At 39.8% G+C, this 23088-nt stretch overlaps 1 protein-coding gene across 7 annotated transcripts in view; it reads left to right on the forward strand.

Annotated features, from left to right (window-relative positions):
- The window catches only part of Usp33 (ubiquitin specific peptidase 33), a 56524-nt gene that overhangs the window by 26112 nt on the left and 7324 nt on the right, over positions 1-23088 (forward strand). For 3 of the 7 annotated variants that reach the window (XM_076575262.1, XM_076575256.1, XM_076575258.1), the window contains 11 exons: positions 2900-3040; positions 5662-5777; positions 7085-7254; positions 7352-7446; positions 7982-8015; positions 10044-10089; positions 10754-10934; positions 11781-11907; positions 13623-13792; positions 14985-15066; positions 15970-16078. In XM_076575262.1, coding sequence (XP_076431377.1) covers positions 2900-3040; positions 5662-5777; positions 7085-7254; positions 7352-7446; positions 7982-8015; positions 10044-10089; positions 10754-10934; positions 11781-11907; positions 13623-13792; positions 14985-15066; positions 15970-16078 — 1271 coding nt within the window. The remainder of the gene's footprint in view (positions 1-2899; positions 3041-5661; positions 5778-7084; positions 7255-7351; positions 7447-7981; positions 8016-10043; positions 10090-10753; positions 10935-11780; positions 11908-13622; positions 13793-14984; positions 15067-15969; positions 16079-23088) is intronic. The other 4 variants (XM_076575259.1, XM_076575257.1, XM_076575260.1 and 1 more) reach the window with 2 other exon arrangements.

Here is a 23088-nt window from a genome sequence, read left to right on the forward strand (position 1 = left end):
CCAGGCTATCTAAACACATCCACCTGCCTCTGCCTCTTGAATGCTGAGACTAAAGGCGAGTGCTACCATATATGGCTTCCTTTTGCGATCTTTAATTAATAGACTTGCAGTTTAATGCTGTCTGTTTGAAGTGTTAAAACCTTAAAATTATGAAACTAAAAAGATAATTTTGTGGATCATTTACTTAGGAATTCATTTTTTTAATTTTTATTTTTAAAGCAAGGGCTCATCAGAATCCCTTTATGTGGTCACATAGTAATCTAGAAAATTAGTCCCCTTGGTTCTGTTGAGATCCTGAGAAAAAGAAAAACAATCCAAATTTTTTTTTCTTGCCAGAAGAGGGCATTATAGATGGTTGTGAGCCACCATGTGGTTGCTGGGAATTGAACTCAGGACCTCTGGAAGGGCAGCCAGTCCTCTTAACCACTGAGCTATCTCGCCACAATCCAAATTTTCTAATCATGCATGTTATTACATTCCAGTGGTTCTCACTGTAGACATAGTCAACATGTAAATGAACTTTGTCAGGATATATTATATCATAACATTGGATGGTGTTCCTTTGAGACAGGGAAAATACCCAAATGAAAGACACGAGTTAAATTGCTTTACATACCATATTTATCTCTTTAAGAGCTAACTTATCTTGATGTGGTATTGACTACTATAAATTCTGTAAAATTTGATGATTAGGAAATCAGATGATGTGACTCAGTGGTCAAGAATAGCATCAAGTCTATCTCTGTTACTACTGGAGAGGACCAGTCAGTAGGTTAAATGTCTGAGTGACTAGTTTATCTCTGTAAGTACTGGAGAGGACCAGTCAATTAGGTTAAATGAGTGCACTAGTTTATCACTGTAAGTACTGGAGAGGACCAGTCAGCAGGTGAACTGTCTGAGTGACTAGTTTATCACTGTAAGTACTGGAGAGGACCAGTCAGCAGGTAAAGCTCTTTCTTGGATATTCCCTTAGCTTAGGAAGACTGCCTTGTGCCTTCCAACTGGGAAGCCCAGGAATGCTTAGGCTCTTTACAGACTCACTGTGGGTAGAAAGTTCTTGAGTCAGTAAATGCCTGAGCATCAGTTCTGATAGCCAGACTTCCTGTGAGAAGCCACAGGGAAGCATACTCCAGGGGCAGACGGCTCCTATACTGCTTGCTTGTGGGCTTGTTCTTACTTAGCACATAATAGGAGATAATGAACTAAAGTAGGTCTGAGCATTCTGTTTTACATTCTGGGTGAAAAACTATGACCTAGACCATGTAATGCACAAAACCTGAAATACTTACTCACTAGCCTCTGAAACCTTTAGCTGCTTCTGTTTAGGAAGTCCTATAACAAGGCTTTCACCACCAGTATTTTGCTGTCTTCTATAGTCACGGTTGACATGTTTTTTTAAAAAAATTAAATTTATATTTATTTTTTGTGTATGAGTGTTTTGACTGCATGTATGCATGTGCACTACATGTGTGCCTGGTGCCCAATGAAGCCAGAAGAGGGTGTGGGATTCCCTGGAACTGGAGTTATGGATGGTTGTAAGCCTCCACCATTTGGATTCTGGGAACTGAACCTGGATTCTCTGCAAGAGCAGCAAGTGCTCTTAATGGCCGAACCTCTCTCCAACCCCGTGGTTGATTCTTTATCAACAGTTTTCCCTCTGTCTGTTGTTCATTTGCACAGTTACACAGTGCCGTGTGCTGGAAGATAGGCTAGGCACTGAGGCTCACAACACTGTTGGAGTAGCAGTCATGAGATCTAGCTCACTTGATTCCTCTTACAGTTAAGTTCTGAAGAAAGAGGTTCCTGAGAGATAAATCTCATTTTTATCACAGTAAGAATAAGTATGATTAATTTATACCAGCATTTTTAAAAAAGATTATGTGTCTGTGTGTTTACATGCATGAGTTGTTGCACCCCTAATGTGTGCAGGATCCCACAGAGGCCGGAGCTGGGCATATGATCTCTTAGGATTGGAGTAATAGGCAGTTGTGAGCTGCCAGGTGGGTGCTGGGAACTGAACCTCTGTCCTCTGTACGAGCACTAAGTGCTCGTGTGCACTGAGCCATCTCCAGCTCCCAATGCCTACATGTCTTGTTTGGTTTTGATTACCAAGTTTATTTGGGACAATAATCCTTTCATCCACTTGGGCTGAGGGAGCATGGCTCAGTGATCGAGCACATGTTTAGCATTTTTTAAAGTCTTGGTTTCTCTCTCCGTTAAATAAAAACGAAGTGGTAAGATCTACACGGATGGGTCAACACTTCAGAGCCTCAGCCGCTTTTGCAGAGGACCCAGCTTTGGCTCCCAGCACCCTTACTGGGTGGCTCCCAGCTGTCTCCGTCTCCAGCTCTCCTGGCCTCCAGTAGCATCTCCATGTACAAGTGTACTCTTCACACAGAGACACAGACACATATAATTTGAAAAAATGTCTTACAGACATGGCAGTGCATACCTTTAGTCCCAGCTTTTGGGAGGTGAAGGATGACCTCAACTTGGGCTACATAGAGTTCAAGGCCAGGCTGAGCTACATGAGATCTTGTATCAAGAAAACAAAGAATTCAAAGAATTCTTTTTGTAACTTGTGGGTGGATTTTTAGAAATTTTACTAAATTTGGGAGATATGATCACCTTTGGTTTTGTATTACCACTACTCATCTGCTGAACCGACGATAGCAGTGACGTGTTAGACATTAATTGAATGCCTAGGTAGGGAAAAAAAAAATCACTGTTATTTTGCTTAGCAAACACTTGGCATTTGTTAACATGTACTGTCTTCAGTATATCAAATGAAGGAGTCTTTACATTAATGAACATGATTGACCATATGGAATATGACTTTACTTAATAGTTTCATTTATAATTTTAATTGAAGGTAATAATAAAAATTTAAATATTACAGAATATATCACTGATGTCCATTTGAATGACCTGTCTACATCACAGATTCTTCCATCAAATGAAAGTGTTAATCCACGTTTATCAGCAAGCCCTCCTAAATCAGGCAATCTGTGGCCGGGATTGACACCTCCACACAAGAAAGGTAGAAGAATTCCCTCTCCAGTTCCTCTGCTTTATATCTTAGTTTAGACTCTGATTCTAATGTTGATAGAGTGTTAGGAAGTAGGTAATCTCTTAAAATTGATAGAATTATACAATGACGATTAGAATTTTTTTTGTCTGTGGTTCTCTACATTAAAACTTTCTTATAGTTTAGTTCACTTTAACATTTTATGTGTATGAGTCTCTTGCCTACATATATGTATATGCACCACATGTGTTCTTGGGGCACAGAAGTTAGAAGAGAGCATCAGATCAGCTGGAAGCATGGATGGTTGTGAGCTGTGATCTGAGTGCTGGGCAAACCTGGGTCCTCTGTAAGAGCAGCAAGTGTGCTTCCCCGCCGAGCCTCCCTAGCCCCTTCAGTCTCTTTTCCTGTGCCTTTTAACCCATTCTGTCCTACAATTTCATAATCAGATTGTCACCCTACGCCAAGGCCTGACACACTGATGCTCTGTTCCTGATGGACCCCTAAAGTCTGCTCCTTCTCTTGTTTCCCCTTTTCCCAGAGGCCCCTGTAATGATGCCACACGGTATGGAGGTATAGGAAACAGCCTTCCTGTTTCTTTTCTTAAATCCTGTAGCATAATGTATTTCAGAGTTGGCTGCATTATTGCACATCTGAGCACTTGTTTCTTTTCCTTACCGTGCTGTGTCTCAATGGTATCACCAAGCGACTGCTTGTTTATTCACTCATCAAGGGATTTCTGGGTTGTTTACAATTTTTGGCAATTATGAATAATACTGCTGTAAACACTTATGTATAGTTTTTGTATGATCCTAAGTTTTTCTTTATCAAAGATAAGGTCTGAGGATTATATTTCCTGGGTTCAAAATTATGTTCATCTTATGCTCAGCACTGTACAAAGCTGCCCGTCTTCCAGAGTGTACCATTCTGCATTACCACCTGCTTTATGTCAGAATGCTAGCATTTTAACATATGAAACTAGAGAGGGACCCATGTGGTAGTGCATGTTTTTATTCCCAGCACTCAGAGGAGGGTTGATCTGTGTGGAATTGAATTCAAGGACAGCATGGTCTAAATAGAGGGTTCTAGAACAGTCAGGGCTGCATAATGAAAACCTGTCTCAAACAAACAAGTGAACAGAGAAACGTAGCTGAAGGTCTTAAAGACATTCTTGTAGACCTGAAAACATGGGCCAGCGAGGTGGGCCAGTGGATAACAGTGCTTGTTATATATGCATGATAACCAGAGTTTGATCTGCAGACGCACGATAAAAGGAAAGAAACTGATGTCACCAGTTTGTCTTCTGACCTCCATACGTCACCTGCATAGACCCTTTGCCCCACATACAAAACAAAGACACCATCTATAAAAGAACTAAGATGTCTTGGCAAAGGACCTTCCTTGTTAAGATTTTTTTTAAAGGGGGAGGGTAAGATTGGAAATAAACATTTGTAGGTTGACAAAGAACCTATATCCAGAAGAATACATATAACAGACCTCACTAACAGAATCCTTTCTTCATATGAGCCCTACTGCAAAACAAGCAAGTGCAGCTGGGACTGTTGGAAGGAGCAGTGTGTGGGCTGGGCCCTCCTGCTTTATCCTTTCATCCTTACCCTGCCCCTCCCAACTTCTTCTCCTTCCTCTGACCTGTTGAGCATAAATATCCCAGTGATGGGGGCTAGCTCCTCATTTACACATGGAACAAATGAGTAAGTTGTTATGCTGTGTAATATTAACTAATTTCAGATTGTTTATAAAATTAACTAATTTCATATTCCCCATGTATATTTTATGTGGCCAAGAATCACAAATAATTTAAAGCCAGCTTAAGCCTTATTTGATTTTTGATTGACTTCTTTAAGTAATGAGTTTTTAAGGATTCATTTTTTTTTATTGTTCATGTATATGTGTTTTTCTGTGTATATACATGCCATATATGTTTGGGTGCTTATGGGAGCCAGAAGAGGGTGTAGGATCACCCGGTGCTGGACTTACAGGCAGTTATGAGGTGCCTTATGTCGGTGCTGGTCCTGTGGAAGAGCAGCAAGTGCGCCGTCTCTCCAGCCCGTGACACACATGTGTGTGTGAGCGCACATGCCACAGCATACTTGCAGAGGTTAGAGGACAGATGGCTGGTTTTCTCCTTAGATCATGTGGGTCTTGGGGGTCAAACTCAGGCCTGAGGCTGTACGGGAAGCAGCATCTCTACCTGCTGAGCATCTTGCAGGCCGAGTAATTTCTGCTGTTGAAGATGCTACAGGGCCCAGTGGCTGGGATGGTATGCGGGGTCCAGTACCCAGCAGTTACGTCAGGTAGCTGTCACCTGCTTCTGACTCCAGCTCAGGGAATCAGTGCCGTTTTCTGGCTTCCAGGGCTACCCACATGCACAGACACACAGACACATAACACACACATTAATAAATCAATAAATCTTAAAAAGGAAAAGATTCTAGAGGAAGCCAGGCATGGTAGCACTCTTCTAAGCCAGTGTCATGGAAGCGGGGATCAGGAGTTCAGAATCGGTCGCGGAGTCCTAGTGACTTGGAGGCCATGAGATCCCAAGACAATGCAAAAATATTTTAGAGAAAAATATTCAAGGAACTAATGATTGTTTTTAATGTTGTTAATTCTAGCTCAGTCTTCTGCATCTCCAAAGAGAAAAAAGCAGCATAAGAAGTACAGGAGTGTGATTTCTGACATATTTGATGGAACAATCATTAGTTCAGTGCAGTGTCTGACCTGTGATAGGGTGAGTATGCGGGAACCATACCACACAGAAAAGTTCTGTCAAGTGATATTTTTAAAAACCTGAAAAGTCTGGAGAATTAAACTGTTGCTTTTGCAGACCATGCATACATTTCTTGTGTTTATGTCAATTATACGTTGATATTAGGTGTAAAGGTGCATGACATGTCCTTTGTAAAGGACCATGGGCTCTCTCTCTGCTTTGGTAACATAGAAAAGTGAGACGTTGCTTAGCAACAAGAATTAACAGTGCTTTTCTCCCAAGGCTGATGAAATTAGGTATGCCTAGAAACTGTTGTGTTTACAAGCAGAAGGCAGTAAGTGTATTTCTTATATTTGGCCTTGTAGGTAGCTTGTAAATGACATAAATGCTTCAATAATAAAGATAATGCCAAATTCAAAAAAAAAAAAAAAAAAAAGTGACCCAAGACCTTGTCTCAAACATAAACTAAAATTATTGTGAGGGTTTTTACCAACACCTAATCCTTCGGAATTTCTTAGTTTTTTTTTACTTTAGTACAGGAATGAGTATAGTTAATGAATGTGAAATAATGTCTCAGGAACAAGAGAGAAATAAGTTTTCAATTATTGTTGTTAAGTCAAATGTCAGACATTCAGTCGGATCATTTACACATAGACTGTATATTACCCAGAAATGTTTTTACTTACAGTGTATAGGTAGTGCTGCCATTAAGGACAGACTGCATGTGACTGTCATGTAGTGAGATTGTATGACCAAAGGCATCATAGTCATCTTAGTGTCGGGTAATTACACTTCATGGTCGCCTGAAGCAGTGTATCTCCCATGATGCACCCCTGCTCTTAGGTGCAGTCGATGTCAGGTTTGGTTTCCTCTTCACCCTCTTTTAAACAACGTTTCAGACTGTTTGCAGCCTGCAGTTTCTGTACTTGGGAGGCTGAGGGGAGAGAATGACTTGAGGCCCAGCGTTTGACAGCAGCCCGGATGATGTAGCATATAGTAAGACCCAGTCCCGGGTGCCCCGCCCTCCCGACATGCCCAAAGAATCTGAACACCAGTCTTCAGTGGCCAGGTGGCTGGGTTTGCTGTGCTTCTTAACACTGACATCTCTGATCCATAGAAATACTAGTGGCTTATAGGAAGATTGCATTTGGAACAGCACCTGGTCCAAAGCAAGCCAGGATCTTTTCTGTCTGTAGTACTCTAAAAGCAGTTTGCTTGTTGTTTATATTTGCTTATTATAATAATTTGCTTTCATCTTTGGAAGAAATCTAATCTTATAAATAACTGTGCTGGATTCTTTCCATCCCGTTAAAACCAAACACTTGCAGGTGTCTGTAACCCTCGAGACCTTTCAGGATCTGTCCTTGCCGATTCCTGGCAAGGAAGACCTTGCCAAGCTGCACTCCTCCAGTCACCCAACCATAGTCAAGGCAGGGTCGTGTGGGGAAGCGTACGCGCCACAAGGGTGGATAGCGTTCTTCATGGAGTATGTGAAGAGGTGCGTATTCATTCTCTTTGCTTGGCCTGATTGTCCACCCTGATGCTTCTGCTGTACTAGCAGAACACTTCTTTTTCTTCTGTCAACGATGTTTCAGGTTTGTTGTCTCCTGTGTCCCTAGCTGGTTTTGGGGTCCAGTAGTAACCTTGCAAGATTGTCTTGCTGCCTTCTTCGCCAGAGATGAACTTAAAGGTAAGAAATGTAATCATATTCATGATTGGTTTTTGTAGTGAATCTAATGCTGAATTTTTGGATAGCTTAAATAGTACTTGCTCATATTTGCGTGGAGATACCTTCCATGGCAGTGGAAATATGAGAAAAGTCACGTCCTGAAGGAATTTATATAGATTTCTCTAATACAAGTGACACATTTTGAAGTTCTGATTCAGAGAAGGAGGAACTCAATGAAGATAATGGATGTAAGATGAGTCTTGAATTGTCTTTACATCTTCAGCTTCATTGAAGGTCCTACATGTTTCTTGTGTGTACAGCATCATGCTGGGCATATGGCAGGATGAGCAGTAAATTCTGACTAGTGAATAAATGAAGAGACTGTTTCTTGAGTTAGTCCATCAGACTGAAAGGAGAGGGAGGGTGCTGGTCATAGGGAAGAAGACATCATGAGTTAGTCACTGTCCCCGGGGAGTGAAGTCCACACTGGGCACACCGGGGATTGCAGAGGAATTTGCTGGTGATTAGATGAGTGACTGATCTGTTCTGTTTGCAGGTGACAATATGTACAGTTGTGAAAAATGCAAAAAGTAAGTAACACTGACATTGCTTTCAGTTCCCTAGTTTGTCTTTTTCCTAGTTATCTGAACTGGGCACACTCGAGTTATACTCGATGCTGTGTCTGGTAACTCTAGGAAAGATTGGTTATTTTGTAAAATACGTTTAAGGGAAATGTTAGTGTCTGATGTGAGATGGTATTAATTGTGTGGATTCTGAGGAATGAAGTGAGTGTGTGAGTTGGCATGGTGACCGGTGGCACTCAGGAAGTGAAAGGTCTGCTATTATGGGGCAGAGCAACAGGATGGCTCAGCCTCCTTTTGTTCACATCTACTACCAGCTTCCTTTTCTGTCTGTAATCATTGACTTTTAAAAGCCTCTTTTTGGGCAGGGTGTGGCGGCACTACCTTTTAACCCCAACAACTTGGTATAGGTGTAGTGTGTTCTAGGCCAGCCAGCAGTCAACAACCACAACAAACAAAAGTAAACACCTCTTGATGATATCAGGAAAAGCAGAGATTTGATAAAGTATTTTTGATGTAGAGGGAATTGGAAAATTTTCCTGAATCTCTGTAATAGAAAAAACTCCTAAGAAAAGCTGGAATCTTTAATTTTTATTTTATGTGAGTGAGTACTCTGCCTGCTTGTGTGTATTTGCATCAAATATGTGCCCAATGCCCATGGAGGTCAGAAGAGGGCATCAGATCCCCTGAAATTGGAGTGTGAGTGCTGGGAGCCGAGCCCGAGTCCTCTGCAAGAGCAGCAAGTGCTCTTAACCGCTGAGCATTTCTTCAGCTCCTAAAGCTGGACTCTTAATGCAGACTAAGCAGTTACTGCCCATAACAACACAGAGATCTCAGTCTTCAGTTGTTGGCCCCTTTTATGGTAGAATGGTGTGGAACAGTGTTTAGACAATAAATGTAAAAATAAATAAATACCTCTCTTGCCCATGTAGAAAGATTTTCCTTGTTTTGTCTGGAAGCCCTGTCTGATAGCTGAAAAGAAACTGAGTCTAGAAAGGTACCGCCTTGTGAAGCCAAACCTACCAGGTAGAAGAAACCGTGATGAGGGGGAAGAGCCAGTGTTCACCCCAGATCCCAAGTGGAGATCTGACAGGTGTACATTCCTATTGATTAATTACAACAATCACTCTTTGGCTCAAATTTTTCTCCAATATTTAAGAATAAAGATTTCCAGTCCAGGTGTGATATTTATATATTATGTCATGGGCCAGGTGTGATAACTCATGCCTTTAATCCCCGCTCTTAGGAAGCAGAGACTGATTCATCTCTGCGTTCAAGACCAGCCTGGTCTACATAGTGAGTTATAGGAATGCCAGGGCTATGTAGAGTGACCCTGTCTCAAAAAAACAAAACAAAACAAAACAAAACAAAAACAGAAAACAAAAAAAAAAAAAAAAAAAAGAATAAATGTTTTTAAGCCAGGTGTGTGGTAAATGCTGATATTCTCAGCATTGAGACTTTGTCTCCAAAACAAAATAAAAAGAATAAATATATGACCCTGAACTACTGATTTTGCACTATGCAGTTTTGCTTAGTATCTGCATGTTATAAAAGTATAGACAATGGCATGCTCATTTAGTGCTCATTTTTTACAAGCAGGATCTCATGTATCCCATGCTGGCCTCAAGCTTGTCATGTAGCTGAGGATGACCTTGAAGGTCTGGTTTTCCAGCTCCCACCTCCTGAGTACCGAGGCTATAGGCATGTGCTACCAGCTTGCCCTGTAGTGCCAGGGATGGAACCTGAGGCGTGTGTATCCTAGGCAAGTGTTCTGCCACATCGCTAGTCCCTAATTTCTCTTTTTAAATCAAAGCACTGGCAGTGACTTTTAACTTTTTATTATCTTGATATTAGTTATTTTTATGATAAGTGCTATTTTATTGTTAAGGATATTTAGTGTATAAATATATATAACATAACTCAGGACTATTGCTACTCTGATACCTCTTGGCATTTTCTGTGGTCTGTTTGAATGTATTAAATGTTTTGTAGATTGATTAGTTTTTTTTTTTGTTTATTTGTTTTTTCTATCTTTAGGTTGAGGAATGGAGTAAAGTTTTGTAAAGTACAGAAGTTTCCTGAGGTATGACTTCATTTTTATTCGTTTATAAAATGTGGTAATGCACTAATGTCCCATGCTGTGGTAAGCTCAGCATGGTTGAAGCATAGAGCTGTCGTATAGTGATTTTCCATGTGTACCTTTAGGACTGATTTGAGGAGGCTGGGTTGAATATACAGACACCTTTTACAGTGTGCTGTTGAACATGTCATCAGTCACTGCAGGGTCTTGCAGGTCTGAAGTGTGCAATCAGAAACCAGTAGCACTGAGCTTAGGAAGAGCCGTGCTCACTGCCACATTGAAAGTGTATCTGGACCCATGGTAGAATTCAGGATGATATTTAACATTCCTACTTAAATAATATAAAAACCTCGTAGACTCTTTTATTGAGAATATAAACTGACCCAGGCATTGTGGCTATGCAAATCCCTCTGAGTTTAAGGCCAGCCTGGTCTGCATAGCAATCAAGTTCCAGGCCAGTCAGGACTATATAGTGAGACCTTCCTTGTCTCATAAAAATGGAAAGAAAAAAAAAATCCAAAAACCAAAACACAGTATTTTAAAATGCACATTTAAATTACTATAATTTTTGAATTTTCTTGTTTATAAAATAAAACTTTATTGTACTTTTTAACCACTTGTAATCTTTTTTAATAATTAATTTGGATGTTGAATTACACTCTTTTAGATTTTGTGCATCCATCTTAAAAGATTTCGACATGAACTGATGTTTTCTACCAAAATCAGCACCCATGTTTCCTTCCCTCTGGAAGGCCTGGACCTTCAGCCATTCCTCGCAAAGGACAGCCCAGTTCAGATCGTGACATACGACCTCCTCTCCGTCATCTGTCACCATGGGACTGCGAGCAGTGAGTCCAAAGACTTGACATCTGATCTTGATTTAAAAAATGTATCTGAGTTGATTGCTCAAATAAGTACCGCTTGACCAAGGGAAGAAAAATTTAAAAACAGATTTTAGTCCTTCTTATTAGAAAAATGACAGACTTCATGCAAGGGAATAATAAAGGTTAGGAAAACAGCTGGTTGTGGGGGCACGTGCCTCTCATTGCAGTACTTGTGGCCAAAGCAGGATGATTAGGAATTCAAGGCCAAAAAAAAAAAAAAAAAAGCCAGCTGCTTGAAAAAGGTACCAGGAATACAGATTAGCTGTCTAACTTGATCTTCCTGGCAAACATTGAATGCCTGCTCAGTTCAGGGCCAGCCTGGGTAGCAGAGACTGTCAAACAAAAACCTCTCCCAAGTTTAAGGTAAAAATTACATTAGTTGCCCTAATTATGAACTTCTGCCCCATAAATATGTACAGTTATTATGTTCATTTGTGACGTTAAGTTTTTAGACACTAAATATCTTGCTTAGAATATTTAGAATAATAGAAATTAGTTATAAGGGCAAATCGTAACAGCTTTAACAGGGTGGGTTTGTACAAGGTTTTCAGGGCTACGTGGTCTAAGGTGAGTGTGGCAGAGCACACTTGTATTTGCAGCACTTGGGTAGCTGATGTGGGAGGATTGTCAGTTAATGACCACCCTGGGCTACAATAGTGAGACCTTATCTCAAGACCAGAATAAAAGATTAAAATTCTTGCCCTTCCTGTCTTCCAGTGGTAGTGCTGAGTGCAGAATGACCCAGTGAGATCAGATGCTGTGCAGGTGTGACATGTAGCACCCTAACGAGCTCTTTTCCTTGTGATACAGGTGGGCACTACATCGCCTACTGCCGCAACAATTTAAATAACCTGTGGTATGAATTTGATGACCAGAGCGTCACTGAAGTTTCAGAGTCCACTGTACAGAATGCTGAGGCCTACGTCCTTTTCTATAGGTGATGGGGGAACTGTCGTGACACTGTGAAGAGCATCTCTTTGTAGGATCTGCACTTCTGAGACTTTCAGGGTTTATGAGTGAGGATAAGAAATGTACTCCTAGGAGTAAGATAAAAAAGCTGTTCACAGAATGATCTTATGTTCAGAAAATCCAAGATTCATAGACAGGCAAAGAGATATTGTAGGTGGAAGTTTCTGTCCTGCGAAGGGGTATTGTAGACAAAAGTTTCTGTCCAGCCAGCAACTTCCAAATACCCAGCAGCTGCTTCCCAAATTACCACACAGGCTTGTATTAATTATAAATGCTGTGTCAATAGCTCAGGCTTGTTATAGCTAACTCTTACACTTAAGTTAACCCATATTCCTTATTATGTGGTGGTATCTTCATTAGCATGGCACACTCATCTGCTCCATCTGCATCTGACTGGTGACTCCTGACTCTGCCCTTCTCTTTTCCATCATTCTTAGTTTGGTTGCCCCACCTATACTAGTTCTGCCTAGTTCCTGGCCAATCAGCGTTTTTATTAAACTAATTTGAGTGACAAGTCTTTACAGTGTGCAGAGGATTATTCCACAGCAGGATATATTTTGTTTTAGATATTTTTTAAGCGCTTATTTTTTTAAAGGTTCACTTAAATTTATTTATTTTATGTATATGGGTATTTTGTATGTATGTATCTCTGTGCACCACATGTGTGCTTGATGCCAGAGGAGGTTATAAGAGGCATCTGTAACCGGAGTAAGATGGTTGTGAGCCACCATGTGGGTTCTGGGAATCTAACCCAGGTCCCTGCAAGAACAGCAAGTGCCCTTAACTGCTGAGTCATCTCTCCAGCCCCTCATTTCTTTCTTTAGCATTTATTTATTTATTTATGTGTGTATGCATGTATGTGCCTGTGTGTGTGCACTAAAGTTTGTTTGTGGAGGTCAGGGAACAACTCCAGGAATTGGTTCCTCCACCATCTGGGTTCTGGGATTAAACTCAGGTCCTCTGATTTTGTGGCAAGCACGCTTACCTGCTGAGCATCTCACTGGCCCAGGATTAGTTTTTTTGTTTGTTTGTTGTTGTTGTTTTTTAAAAGTATATAAAGTTGGAATTAAATACCAAATTTCTTCTCTAGATATCCAATAGTAAAAAAGGTATTACTATAAAAATCTTTGATATATTTCAGTATCTTATAAAAGAAGATGCCAGATACTGAAACAGGAACCAAGAATGCAGCTTAGCGGGGCTGGAGAGATGGCTCAGAGGTTAAGAGCACTGGCTGCTCTTCCAAAGGTCCTGAGTTCAATTCCCAGCAACCACGTGGTGGCTCACATTCATCTATAATGAGTTCTGGTGCCCTCTTCTGGCCTGCAGTGATACATGCAGACAGAGCACTGTATGCATAATAAATGATCAAATCTTTTAAAAAAAAAGAATTCAGCTTAGCTACTTGACTTGATCTTATTAACAATGAATGCCTACCTTGTACCAGTTGTTACATGGATACCCATAGTTACGATTCAGTACTAACCCCCAGGGTAATGTATAGTGTATCAAGCTGTGGGACAAAGAATATTTCTCTTGAAATTCCTTAGGGCTGATAAGATCTGTAGTAATTAGTAGCACAATTACTACATTACATTAAATCTAATAATGAAGAGAAGAGTCATGCTGTTGTTTAACGTAGTAAAATGTGTATTAACTTCAGTGAATCGTTGTCCTTGATAGGAAGAGCAGTGAAGAGGCACAGAAGGAGAGGAGAAGGGTGTCAAACCTGTTGAACATGATGGAGCCCAGCCTCCTCCAGTTTTACATATCTCGACAGTGGTTAAATAAATTCAAGACCTTTGCTGAGCCTGGCCCTATTTCAAATAATGACTTTCTCTGTATTCACGGAGGTAAGGAGCACTGTTATGTTAAACAGTGTTAGATGGTTGCTGTTAAATCATTTGCAAATTAGTTAAGAGCCAAGAATTCCCTCTTCTCCTTATTGCTCATCCCCATCTGGAGCTGAGTCTAGTTGATTCCTTATGGTTTCAGAAATGAGTGCTAGGTTTCACTTTAGAATACCAAAGACTATTTCGGTGTTGTGAAAGCTTTAATTTCATGCCAGAGTCAGACACTTGGACACTTCTGGTGAGGGCCGTTCCTGTGCAGCGTGTTTAGCTCCACCTGCATCTGTAGTTCTCATGAGTAGCTAGCTGCCTTTTAAAGTATGCAAGCATATTTGGGATTTGTGAAATTGATGGGGTATTACTGTCTATTCCTGCAGTAATAAGTAAGACCTTTGTGTGGACACATTGATTGAACTTTATGGTTGGAGATTTGCTATCGTTAATTATTTTTGTAATGAAAATACAGGGGTGAGAATACCCTGTATTGTTGATAGAAACCTACAGTCATATTATTTCTGAGTCTGATGGTGCTGGTCAATGATTGAGCACATGCTTGGTTTGCACAGGGTCCTGGTCTCAAACTTAGTGCTGCCAAATCAATCAGTAATCCTGAATGTGTATTTTAAGATGTATACTGTGCTCACTTTTAGGAAGCATGGTTACCAAAAATGCTTTTTACTTCTGCTTTTGTAAGGAGAGATTTAAGAACAGTGATTGAAAGCCAGGCGTGGTAGTATACTCCTGTAATCCCACTATTTGAGAGTCTGATGCAAAAGACTTGCTGTGAGTTGGAGGCTAAGCTGGGTTACAGAGTAAGACCTATCTAAAAAAGAGAGGTGTGTGTGTGTGAGAAATGGCCAGTCACCTTTAAAAATGACTTTATGTGTTGGGTGGTGGTGACACACACCTTTAATCCCAGCACTCTGGAGGCAGAGGCAGGTGGATCTCTATGAGTTTGAGTCCAGCCTGGTCTACAGAGAGAGTTCCAGGACAGCTAGGACTACATGAGGAAACCCTGTCTCAAAAAAAGCAAAGAAAAAAAAAGGGGGGGGGGGCTTTATGTGTGAGAGAATGCTTGCCTTACTTCAGTAAGCTCTTGGTTTAGTCTTTAGCACTGCAAAAGTTAGCCCTTTAAAGTCACATAAAGAAATTAAGGAGTGAAAAATTAAGTACACTTGTTAAAATTGTTTTTTAGGTATTCCTCCACGAAAAGCTAGTTATATTGAAGACTTAGTTTTGATGCTGCCTCAGAATATCTGGGATAACCTCTATAGCAGGTTTGTTCTTGGAATCCAACATCATAGTATCATAAAACAAACTGAGACTAGTTACAAAAGTGTTGGGCTATGTCACAAATACCCAGTGTGTTATTTGATGCCTATGAAGAATATTCCTTTATTCATTTTAAAGTATGAGCAGGAAGACTTTTAGGCCCTAGTCTAAATAATGGGAATTTTTATGATTATCTGTAAGATGTGCTGTAGTATATAACTTTATGTATCTTATTTAAAGGTTGTTACATCTCCCCAATACTAAAATTTCTCATAATTGTACACTATTAAAAGATGTTCTTATTCCCAAATTTAAAAATTTTAAATGTTATTTTCCATACTAAGTATTTTAAATTAAATACTAAAAATGCACTAAGTGCTTTTTACTTGAGTATGGAAAGACTTCGTTTGATTAAAATTTGCTTACATAACTAAGAATATTTTGTGCTAAGTTTTGAACCTGGAACTTCCACTTTGTTGTCACGTCTCATACTGAAGCAGAAGCAGCTCTAAGAGCGTTGAAATGCAGGTGCAGCAGGGGAGGCAGCACACTGACAGTGCTGCCCGCCCTGTAAACACAAGTTGAGTTCCTGTGTGACTTTTTTTGTATATTACTTTGAGAATTTTCTTGTAGGATTTATTGTTTAAATTTTTATTATTGTTTAAAAGTAATTTTGTGTACGTGCGTTCATGCTATGACAATTTGAAGGAGACAGTTCTGATTCTGTCATGTGGGTCCTGAGGAACAAACTCAGAGCTTAACTTATTTTAAGACCCACTGAGCCATCTTGCCAGCCCCGGGATTGATTTGTAACTGGCAATTTAAACATTGATTAAAAAGCTAGAAACAGTTTCCTAGGACATGGGCCTCTTCTGGGGTGTGACTTTCAGTCTTAACTTCATGTTTAGGTATGGAGGAGGGCCCGCTGTCAACCACCTGTACATTTGTCACACTTGCCAGATAGAGGCAGAGAAGATTGAAAAACGAAGAAAAACGGAACTGGAAATCTTTATCCGGGTAAATAAGTTACACTTTCAAATTGTAAATGACGTAAGACAGAGATGGCGACCCACAGTCGTTAGAGAACGACGGGTGAGAGAGAGCCACAGTGGGAGTCAGGTCCTGCCTGCTCAGTTCTCTCCAGTGCAATGGGAGTCAGGTCCTGCCTGCTCAGTTCTCTCCAGTGCAATGGGAGTCAGGTCCTGCCTGCTCAGTTCTCTCCAGTGCAGTGGAGTCAGGTCCTGCCTGCACAGCGCGATGACCCTGCTGGGTTCTCTCCAGTGCAGTGGGAGTCAGGTCCTGCCTGCTCAGTTCTCTCCAGTGCAGTGGAGTCAGGTCCTGCCTGCAAAGCGCGATGACCCTGCTCGGTTCTCTCCAGTTCTGTTCCCTTCTTCTGTGGCTGCTTTTCTCTCTTCTGTGTATTTGCCATGGCCTGAAATCTTATTCCCCAAATTGCATGTTTCCTCATTAGAGTTGTCTGTAGTCTGTTCAGGCTGCAGCTGATTATGGCTATTGATTGCTGAAGGGACCTGCACTTTCATTCTCGAAGGGTCTGGACCCTCAATTCTCAATAGTCTCAGTTGTTAGATTTCTGTAAGGTTAAGTTTTAACCTTGAAGATTGTAGAAATACTGAATAGTATCTGTAGTCAATTGAATTTTGGATCCTAAAAGAATTTTCTATCTTGTGCCTTTTGTGAACTGACCTTAATGACAAGTGTGACCTTGAATAGAATCTTTTCGTAGGATTTTGGGTTGAAATCATCCTGAGAAGTTTGTGTAGAACCTAAATCCAGTCAGTGTTCCTTTCAAGACACACAGAGAAGGAAGAGCATGCTGTGGAAGGATGGAGGGTAGATTGAAGTGACAGCCACAGGCAGCCAGCTGTGAAGGGGGCAGAAGTGGGGTCTCTCTAGATCTCCAGGGAACGGTGTTCTGAGCACCTGGATGTTGGATGCTTGTCTCTAGAACTGTGAGAAAACAAATTTCCCTTTTCAGTTACCCTTTTCAGTTGTGGTCATTTATCATTGTAACATTTTATAGCAAATGCAATGGGTATAATCTCTTTCATTTCTATTTTTTCAAGACAAGGTCTTTTTGTTGTTGTTTTTTAAGACATGGTTTCTGTGTAGCCCTGGCTGTCCTTGAACTCACTCTGTAGACCAGGCTGGCCTCTGGCTTCGCTACTACCACCTGGTTTAAGACAAGTCTTTATGCAGTCTTGGCTGGCCTGGAACTTGCTGTGTAGACCAGGCTGCCTTCAAACTCACAGAAGTCTGCTTGGTTCTTCCTCCCAAGTGCTGCGGTTAAAGGAATGTGCCAGCATCCCTGACCTAACATCACTTGTTTTCTGGATCTGAGTTTCTTTGCTCCACTTGTGAATAGTCATTCATATAATTCTGGTTTGTAAAGCAGTCACCGTACCTGAACTTAATCATTTTAGCCAGTATTTTGAACCTTTAATTCCTCTTTCCCATTTGGGTCAGTGACATGGAAAACACAGTATAGTCAAGGACTGTATCAGACCAGTCCCATTGAAACTACTTTTTCCCTGTGGAACTAAACCCTTTAAGGTAGTAAAGGGTAGAGTTCTGGCAATAGGGAGCAAAGTTTTTGTGAGTGTCAGTATAGGAAGTTGCAAATGGGTTTTCTACATCTTTACCCACTGTTTAGCATTGTAAATTCTAGTGATGCTGGGGTTGTATGTCACCATGCCCAGGTCTTGATTTCTTTAGAAGCATCATACATAGACCCAGAAATTTTCCTATCCTGTATTGGTGAAATTATTAAGGCCATTCCACGTAGTTAAAAAGGAAGATTTATTTAGTGGGTAACTTACAAATAAAGGAATAGGTAGGTCGTGTGGTCTGGGGAAGGTGTATCTCAATCCAGCGGTGTTCTCTGGAGCTCTGCTGGGTCAACCTCCACCGTCAAGGGTCCAGGAACAGAGAGAGCGCTCGCCCATCCAGATCTCGGATCTCCAAGCGCCTCCCTTGGCCCTGCCTTGGAGGCGTGACAGTTGCCAAAGCCTCAAATGGGGTTGGAACTTCCAGATCAAAGCTGGAATGGCTACCCAGTACATCTCCCCCTTTTTGTCTAAATAAGAAGGTTCTAATCTAATACAAGACTATATACAAAGGAATGGTTATCAAATATTGTCCAGAAATAATGAAGGATAATGACCTAGATAAGATGGAACTACAACCAATGCAAACAATATCAAGCAAGAAACACATACTAAAATCCAGAGAAGTATAGCGCATAGGTAAATGCATGTTACAAAGATCATTCCAAAAGGTGTCCTATCCTAAAGAACCTGAATCTAATACTTAATATGTTCTATCTAAGATTATATATATATATATACATATATACATATGTACATATGTATATATAACTTGTAACTATAACTGCTAGTCTTCAATCCCATCAAAGACCTGAGAAGGAATATAATGGTACCTGAGAAATGGTAGATGGATGCAAGCAACTTTCTTGGGATCAAATTGGTGCAGCCAGAAGCAATTGTGTCTCACATCAACAGAATTCTAAGTTATTCATTTAATTGCCATATTCTCTAGGTCTATGAAGTGTTTGAAGATTACCTGTCCATCTGACCTATGTATCTGTAAATCTGGATAACCTAACTAACGTAACTATAGAGATGACAAGCATAGGTGACTATAAATCTATAAGTCTTATCTACCGAAATAACCTATGGACTAAGGCTTCAGGTAACCAAGGTAAACAGTCTATAAGCAAATGTATGGTAAAGGACAATGACTTCAAAATTGTGACAATACACAAGATATTTATAACAGAGTTAGGAATATATAGTGTGATACGCAATATGACAATAATCTTAAATATATATCAATATACTGAATATCCTAAACAGAAGTAGAACATACATAAAATATGACAGATATAAATTTACATTTGCATCAACATACAGATATTTCAAATAAGAGTAGAAATATATGTACATTATAACAAATATAGTTCTGTATTTGTATCAATATACAAATTATCTTAAACAGGAATATAAAAATAGTTTACATTTGTATCAACATGTAAGAATATAACAGTGCAAATTATCTAAGGCTGCTATTTTACTATATTTGTTTACTAGTATATACAATAATCTACCATATTATCTTATACCTATCCATTCTATTTTTTCTTTTCCCTTTTTTTTTTCTTTTAGGAGAATACTGAGGCTAATATTTTTTGCCATCCCCAACCCTATACCATCATCTATAACCCTGAGAAATATGAAACCTAAGGGAGAAGGGGCATTGTTTTCTTAGAATTGCTTCCTGCTGTTTAGGGGGTGATGGTATCTCTGTTGGGTACTGTGTGAAAGCTCAGATAGTTAAATCTCAGACTAACTGTAGGTTCCTCAGCAAGTCTTAGAGTAATGGGTAAGATTGTCTGAAATTCTGGCAAGAAGTGTAGTATGATGATGATTACCATGGCATCATTCTGGATTGGGTAGAGTTGTTTTTGGGGCCCCATCTTCCTTCTGGAGACTTTAGAGATTGCTATTGGAAAAGCTTATTTGTTATCAAAATGGAAAGTTTGCATTTAAAGAGGATATAACATGTAAGAAAGGATTCTGAGAAAGCAAGAGTAAGCATGGAGAGAATTAGAATCTTGAAGACAATGATCCCTTTTTATTGGTTTCCTTCTGTCCCACACCAGAGGGCTCTTCTGATATGGGACTGAAGAATCTCTCAACCTTTTCTTTTAGCAATATGCTTGGGTTTAGAGAAGGAGTGAGCCAATTCCATCTCCAAAGCCAGCGTGGCTTATAGTTGAATTAGAACCACAACTTTTTTAGATTGATAGAGATATAGATGTTAGACAGTGAGATTTTACCCTGTGTAGATTGTTACCAATAGATTCTTTCTTTCTGCTGTATACATCCGGATATCCAAGGCCTTATGATTTCTGGAAGATGGGTATTTCCATTATCCTGGAAAGACAAAAACAGAACCCTACCCCAACCTTTGATTATTAAATTTTTCTTACAACTTGTAGAGATGTCACATTGGCGGATGATCTTTTACTTCTCATCAAGGTTTTTTTCCTGTTCGAATCGAATTTTTATTAATTTTATTGGTATCCATAGCTTTTCTTCTCCTGCAGAAACAAAAGCAAAACCCCTCCCCCAACGTAGAACATATCTAGGTTTCCATTCTGAGGTCAGCACATCCTTGAAATAAACCAGTTGGTTTAGCTCAGGAGTTTTGTCTGTTGTCCAATGTCTCTCCGCAGCTGTTGTTCCTTTCTCATCAGCATTGAGAAAACTGAAGGTTAACAAAGCACTATGCAATCTATTTCTAGGAGTCACTGTTACCTGTTGCTGTTTATTTAGCATATCCTTTAAAGTTCGATTGGATCTTTCTATGACTGCTTGGCCTGTGGGTTTGTGCGGTATACCTGTAACATGCTTTATACTGTAATAAGCAAAGAATTGTCTCATTTTATTGGAGACATATGCTGGGGCATTGTCTGTCTTAATTTGTACAGGTATTCCCATGATGGCCATAACTTCTAATAGGTGTGTAATCACAGAATCAGCCTTTTCAGAACTTATAGGAGTTGCCCATTGAAATCCTGAATAGGTGTCAATGGTATGATGTACATACTTTAATCTTCCAAATTCTGCAAAATGAAACACATCCATCTACCAAATTTCATTTCTTTGTATACCTTTTGGATTACTCCCTGCAGGTAATGTAGTTTGGTTATAGATGGAACAAGTAGGACATTTTTTCACAATATCCTTAGCCTGTTGCCAAGTGATGGAGAAATCCTTCTCTAAACCTTTGCTATTTACATGGTATTTCTTATGAAATTCTGAGGCTTCTAGCACATTACCTATTAGTAACTGATCAATCTCATCATTACCTTGTGCTAGAGGTCCTGGCAGACCTGTATGGGATCTGATATGTGTTATATATATAGGATGTTCCCTTTTTCTGATGATTTCCTGCAATTGTATGAATAATGAAGTTAATTCTGTATTATCAGGAATAAATTCAGCAGTTTCAATATGTAAAACAACTCTCTCTGCATATTGAGAGTCAGTGACTATATTAAGGGGTTCTGTGAAGTCCATCAGTACCATAAGAATGGCATACAGTTCTGCCTTTTGTACAGAGCTGTATGGACTTTGTATCACTTTACTTAAGTCTCCTAATTTATATCCTGCTTTCCCTGATTTATTTGCATCAGTATAGAATGTGAGGACTCCCGAAATTAGCTTTTGTCGTACAATGTGAGGAAGGACCCATTCAGTCTTCTTTATGAATTCTATTCTTTTGCTTTTGGGATAGTGGTTGTTAATCGCTCCCAAAGTTACTGCAGGCTCTCCTGCAAGTATTCATTATCTTTCCATAGTGATGACATTTCCTCATTAGTTAAAGGTACTACAATTTCTGCTGGGTCCATTCCTGTCCACTGGCGAAGTCTTAATTTATCTTTTTGAATCAAGTCAGAGATCTTTTCTATATAAGTCTTTAATTTATTTGGTTTACGTGGTAAGAATACCCATTCCAATATAATATCTTCCCTCTGTATCAAAATACCTGTGGGGGAATGTCTGGAGGGGAATATGACAAGAATGCATTTAAGTTCTGGATCCACACAATCCACGTGTGCTTCTCGAATTGTCTTTTCTACTAGAGCCAATTCCTTCTCAGGTTCAGCTGATAGTTCTCTTGGACTATTTATTCTTTGTCCCCTCCTAGAGTATTAGCCAAACTTTGTAGTCCATCTTTGGGTATTCCCATGATACCCAGTAAGTTGGAAATGCTTCCTAATAACTTTTGAAAATCATTAAGAGTCTTCAATCGATCTTTCCTTAGTTGTACCTTTTGGGGTCTAATTTTTTGTAGCTCTATCTTATATCCTAAGTAATTAATAGAATCTCCTCTTTGTATTTTTTCAGGAGCAATTTGCCGTCCCCAGTGAGGCAAAACTTTTTTTACTTCTTCAAACATGCTTTCTAATGTATCTAACTTTGGATCAGCTAATAGGATATCATCCATATAGTGACAAATTATGGATTGTGGAAAGTTTACACGAATTATCTCCAATGGTTTCTGCACAAAGTATTGACACAAAGTAGGGCTGTTTAATATTCCCTGTGGGAGGACCTTCCATTGATATCTCTTGACTGACTGAGAATTGTTATAATTAGGTAATGTGAAGGCAAATTTTTCTCTATCATTTTCTTGTAAGGGTAAAGAAACAGTCTTTTAAGTCAATAACCATTATAGGCCATTCTTTGTGTAGCAGAGAGGGCAAAGGCATCCCAGTCTATAGGGAGCCCATTGGCTGAATTACTTTATTAATAGCTCTCAGATCTGTCAGCATTCTCCAATTACCAGACTTTTTTTTTTTTTTTTAATAACAAATACAGGAGAATTCCAAGGGCTGGTAGATTCTTCAATGTGTTGAGCATTTAACTGCTCTTGAACCAGCTATTCTAAAGCTTGTAGCTTCTCTTTTGTCAAAGGCCATTGTCCAACTGAGTCAGGTTTATTTGTTAGCCATTTTAAAGGTGAGGCAGTTGGTACTTCTGAGAGGTCAGCAGCATTCGTGCTCTGTTTTTGAACAGCCTGAATGGTTGGTGACTGTTTTTTTATAGCAAGTTATGATATTATTCCTAGAAACCTACATTTGTCTGTATTCCTTATCTGAGAGTGTAGGAATTTTAATCTGGGTATTCCACTGTTGTAACAGATCTCGGCCCCAAAGATTTACTGCTACATTTGCTGCATATGGCTTCAACCTTCCTTTCTGTCCTTCTAGCCCTATGCATTCAACCCATCTCGAACTCTGTTTTATCTGAGATAGGGTGCCAATCCCTAACAGTTGGACATCTACCTCTTGAAGAGGCCAATTCGGATGCCATGATTGTGGTGTAATTATAGTCACATCTGCACCTGTGTCTACCAGGCCCTCCAGAACCAGGCCATTAATTCGAATTCTAAGCCTTGGTCTTTGTTCATTTATGGAA

The sequence above is a fragment of the Peromyscus maniculatus genome, chromosome 6, assembly GCF_049852395.1.
Source record: "Peromyscus maniculatus bairdii isolate BWxNUB_F1_BW_parent chromosome 6, HU_Pman_BW_mat_3.1, whole genome shotgun sequence".
Taxonomy (NCBI): Eukaryota; Metazoa; Chordata; class Mammalia; order Rodentia; family Cricetidae; genus Peromyscus; species Peromyscus maniculatus.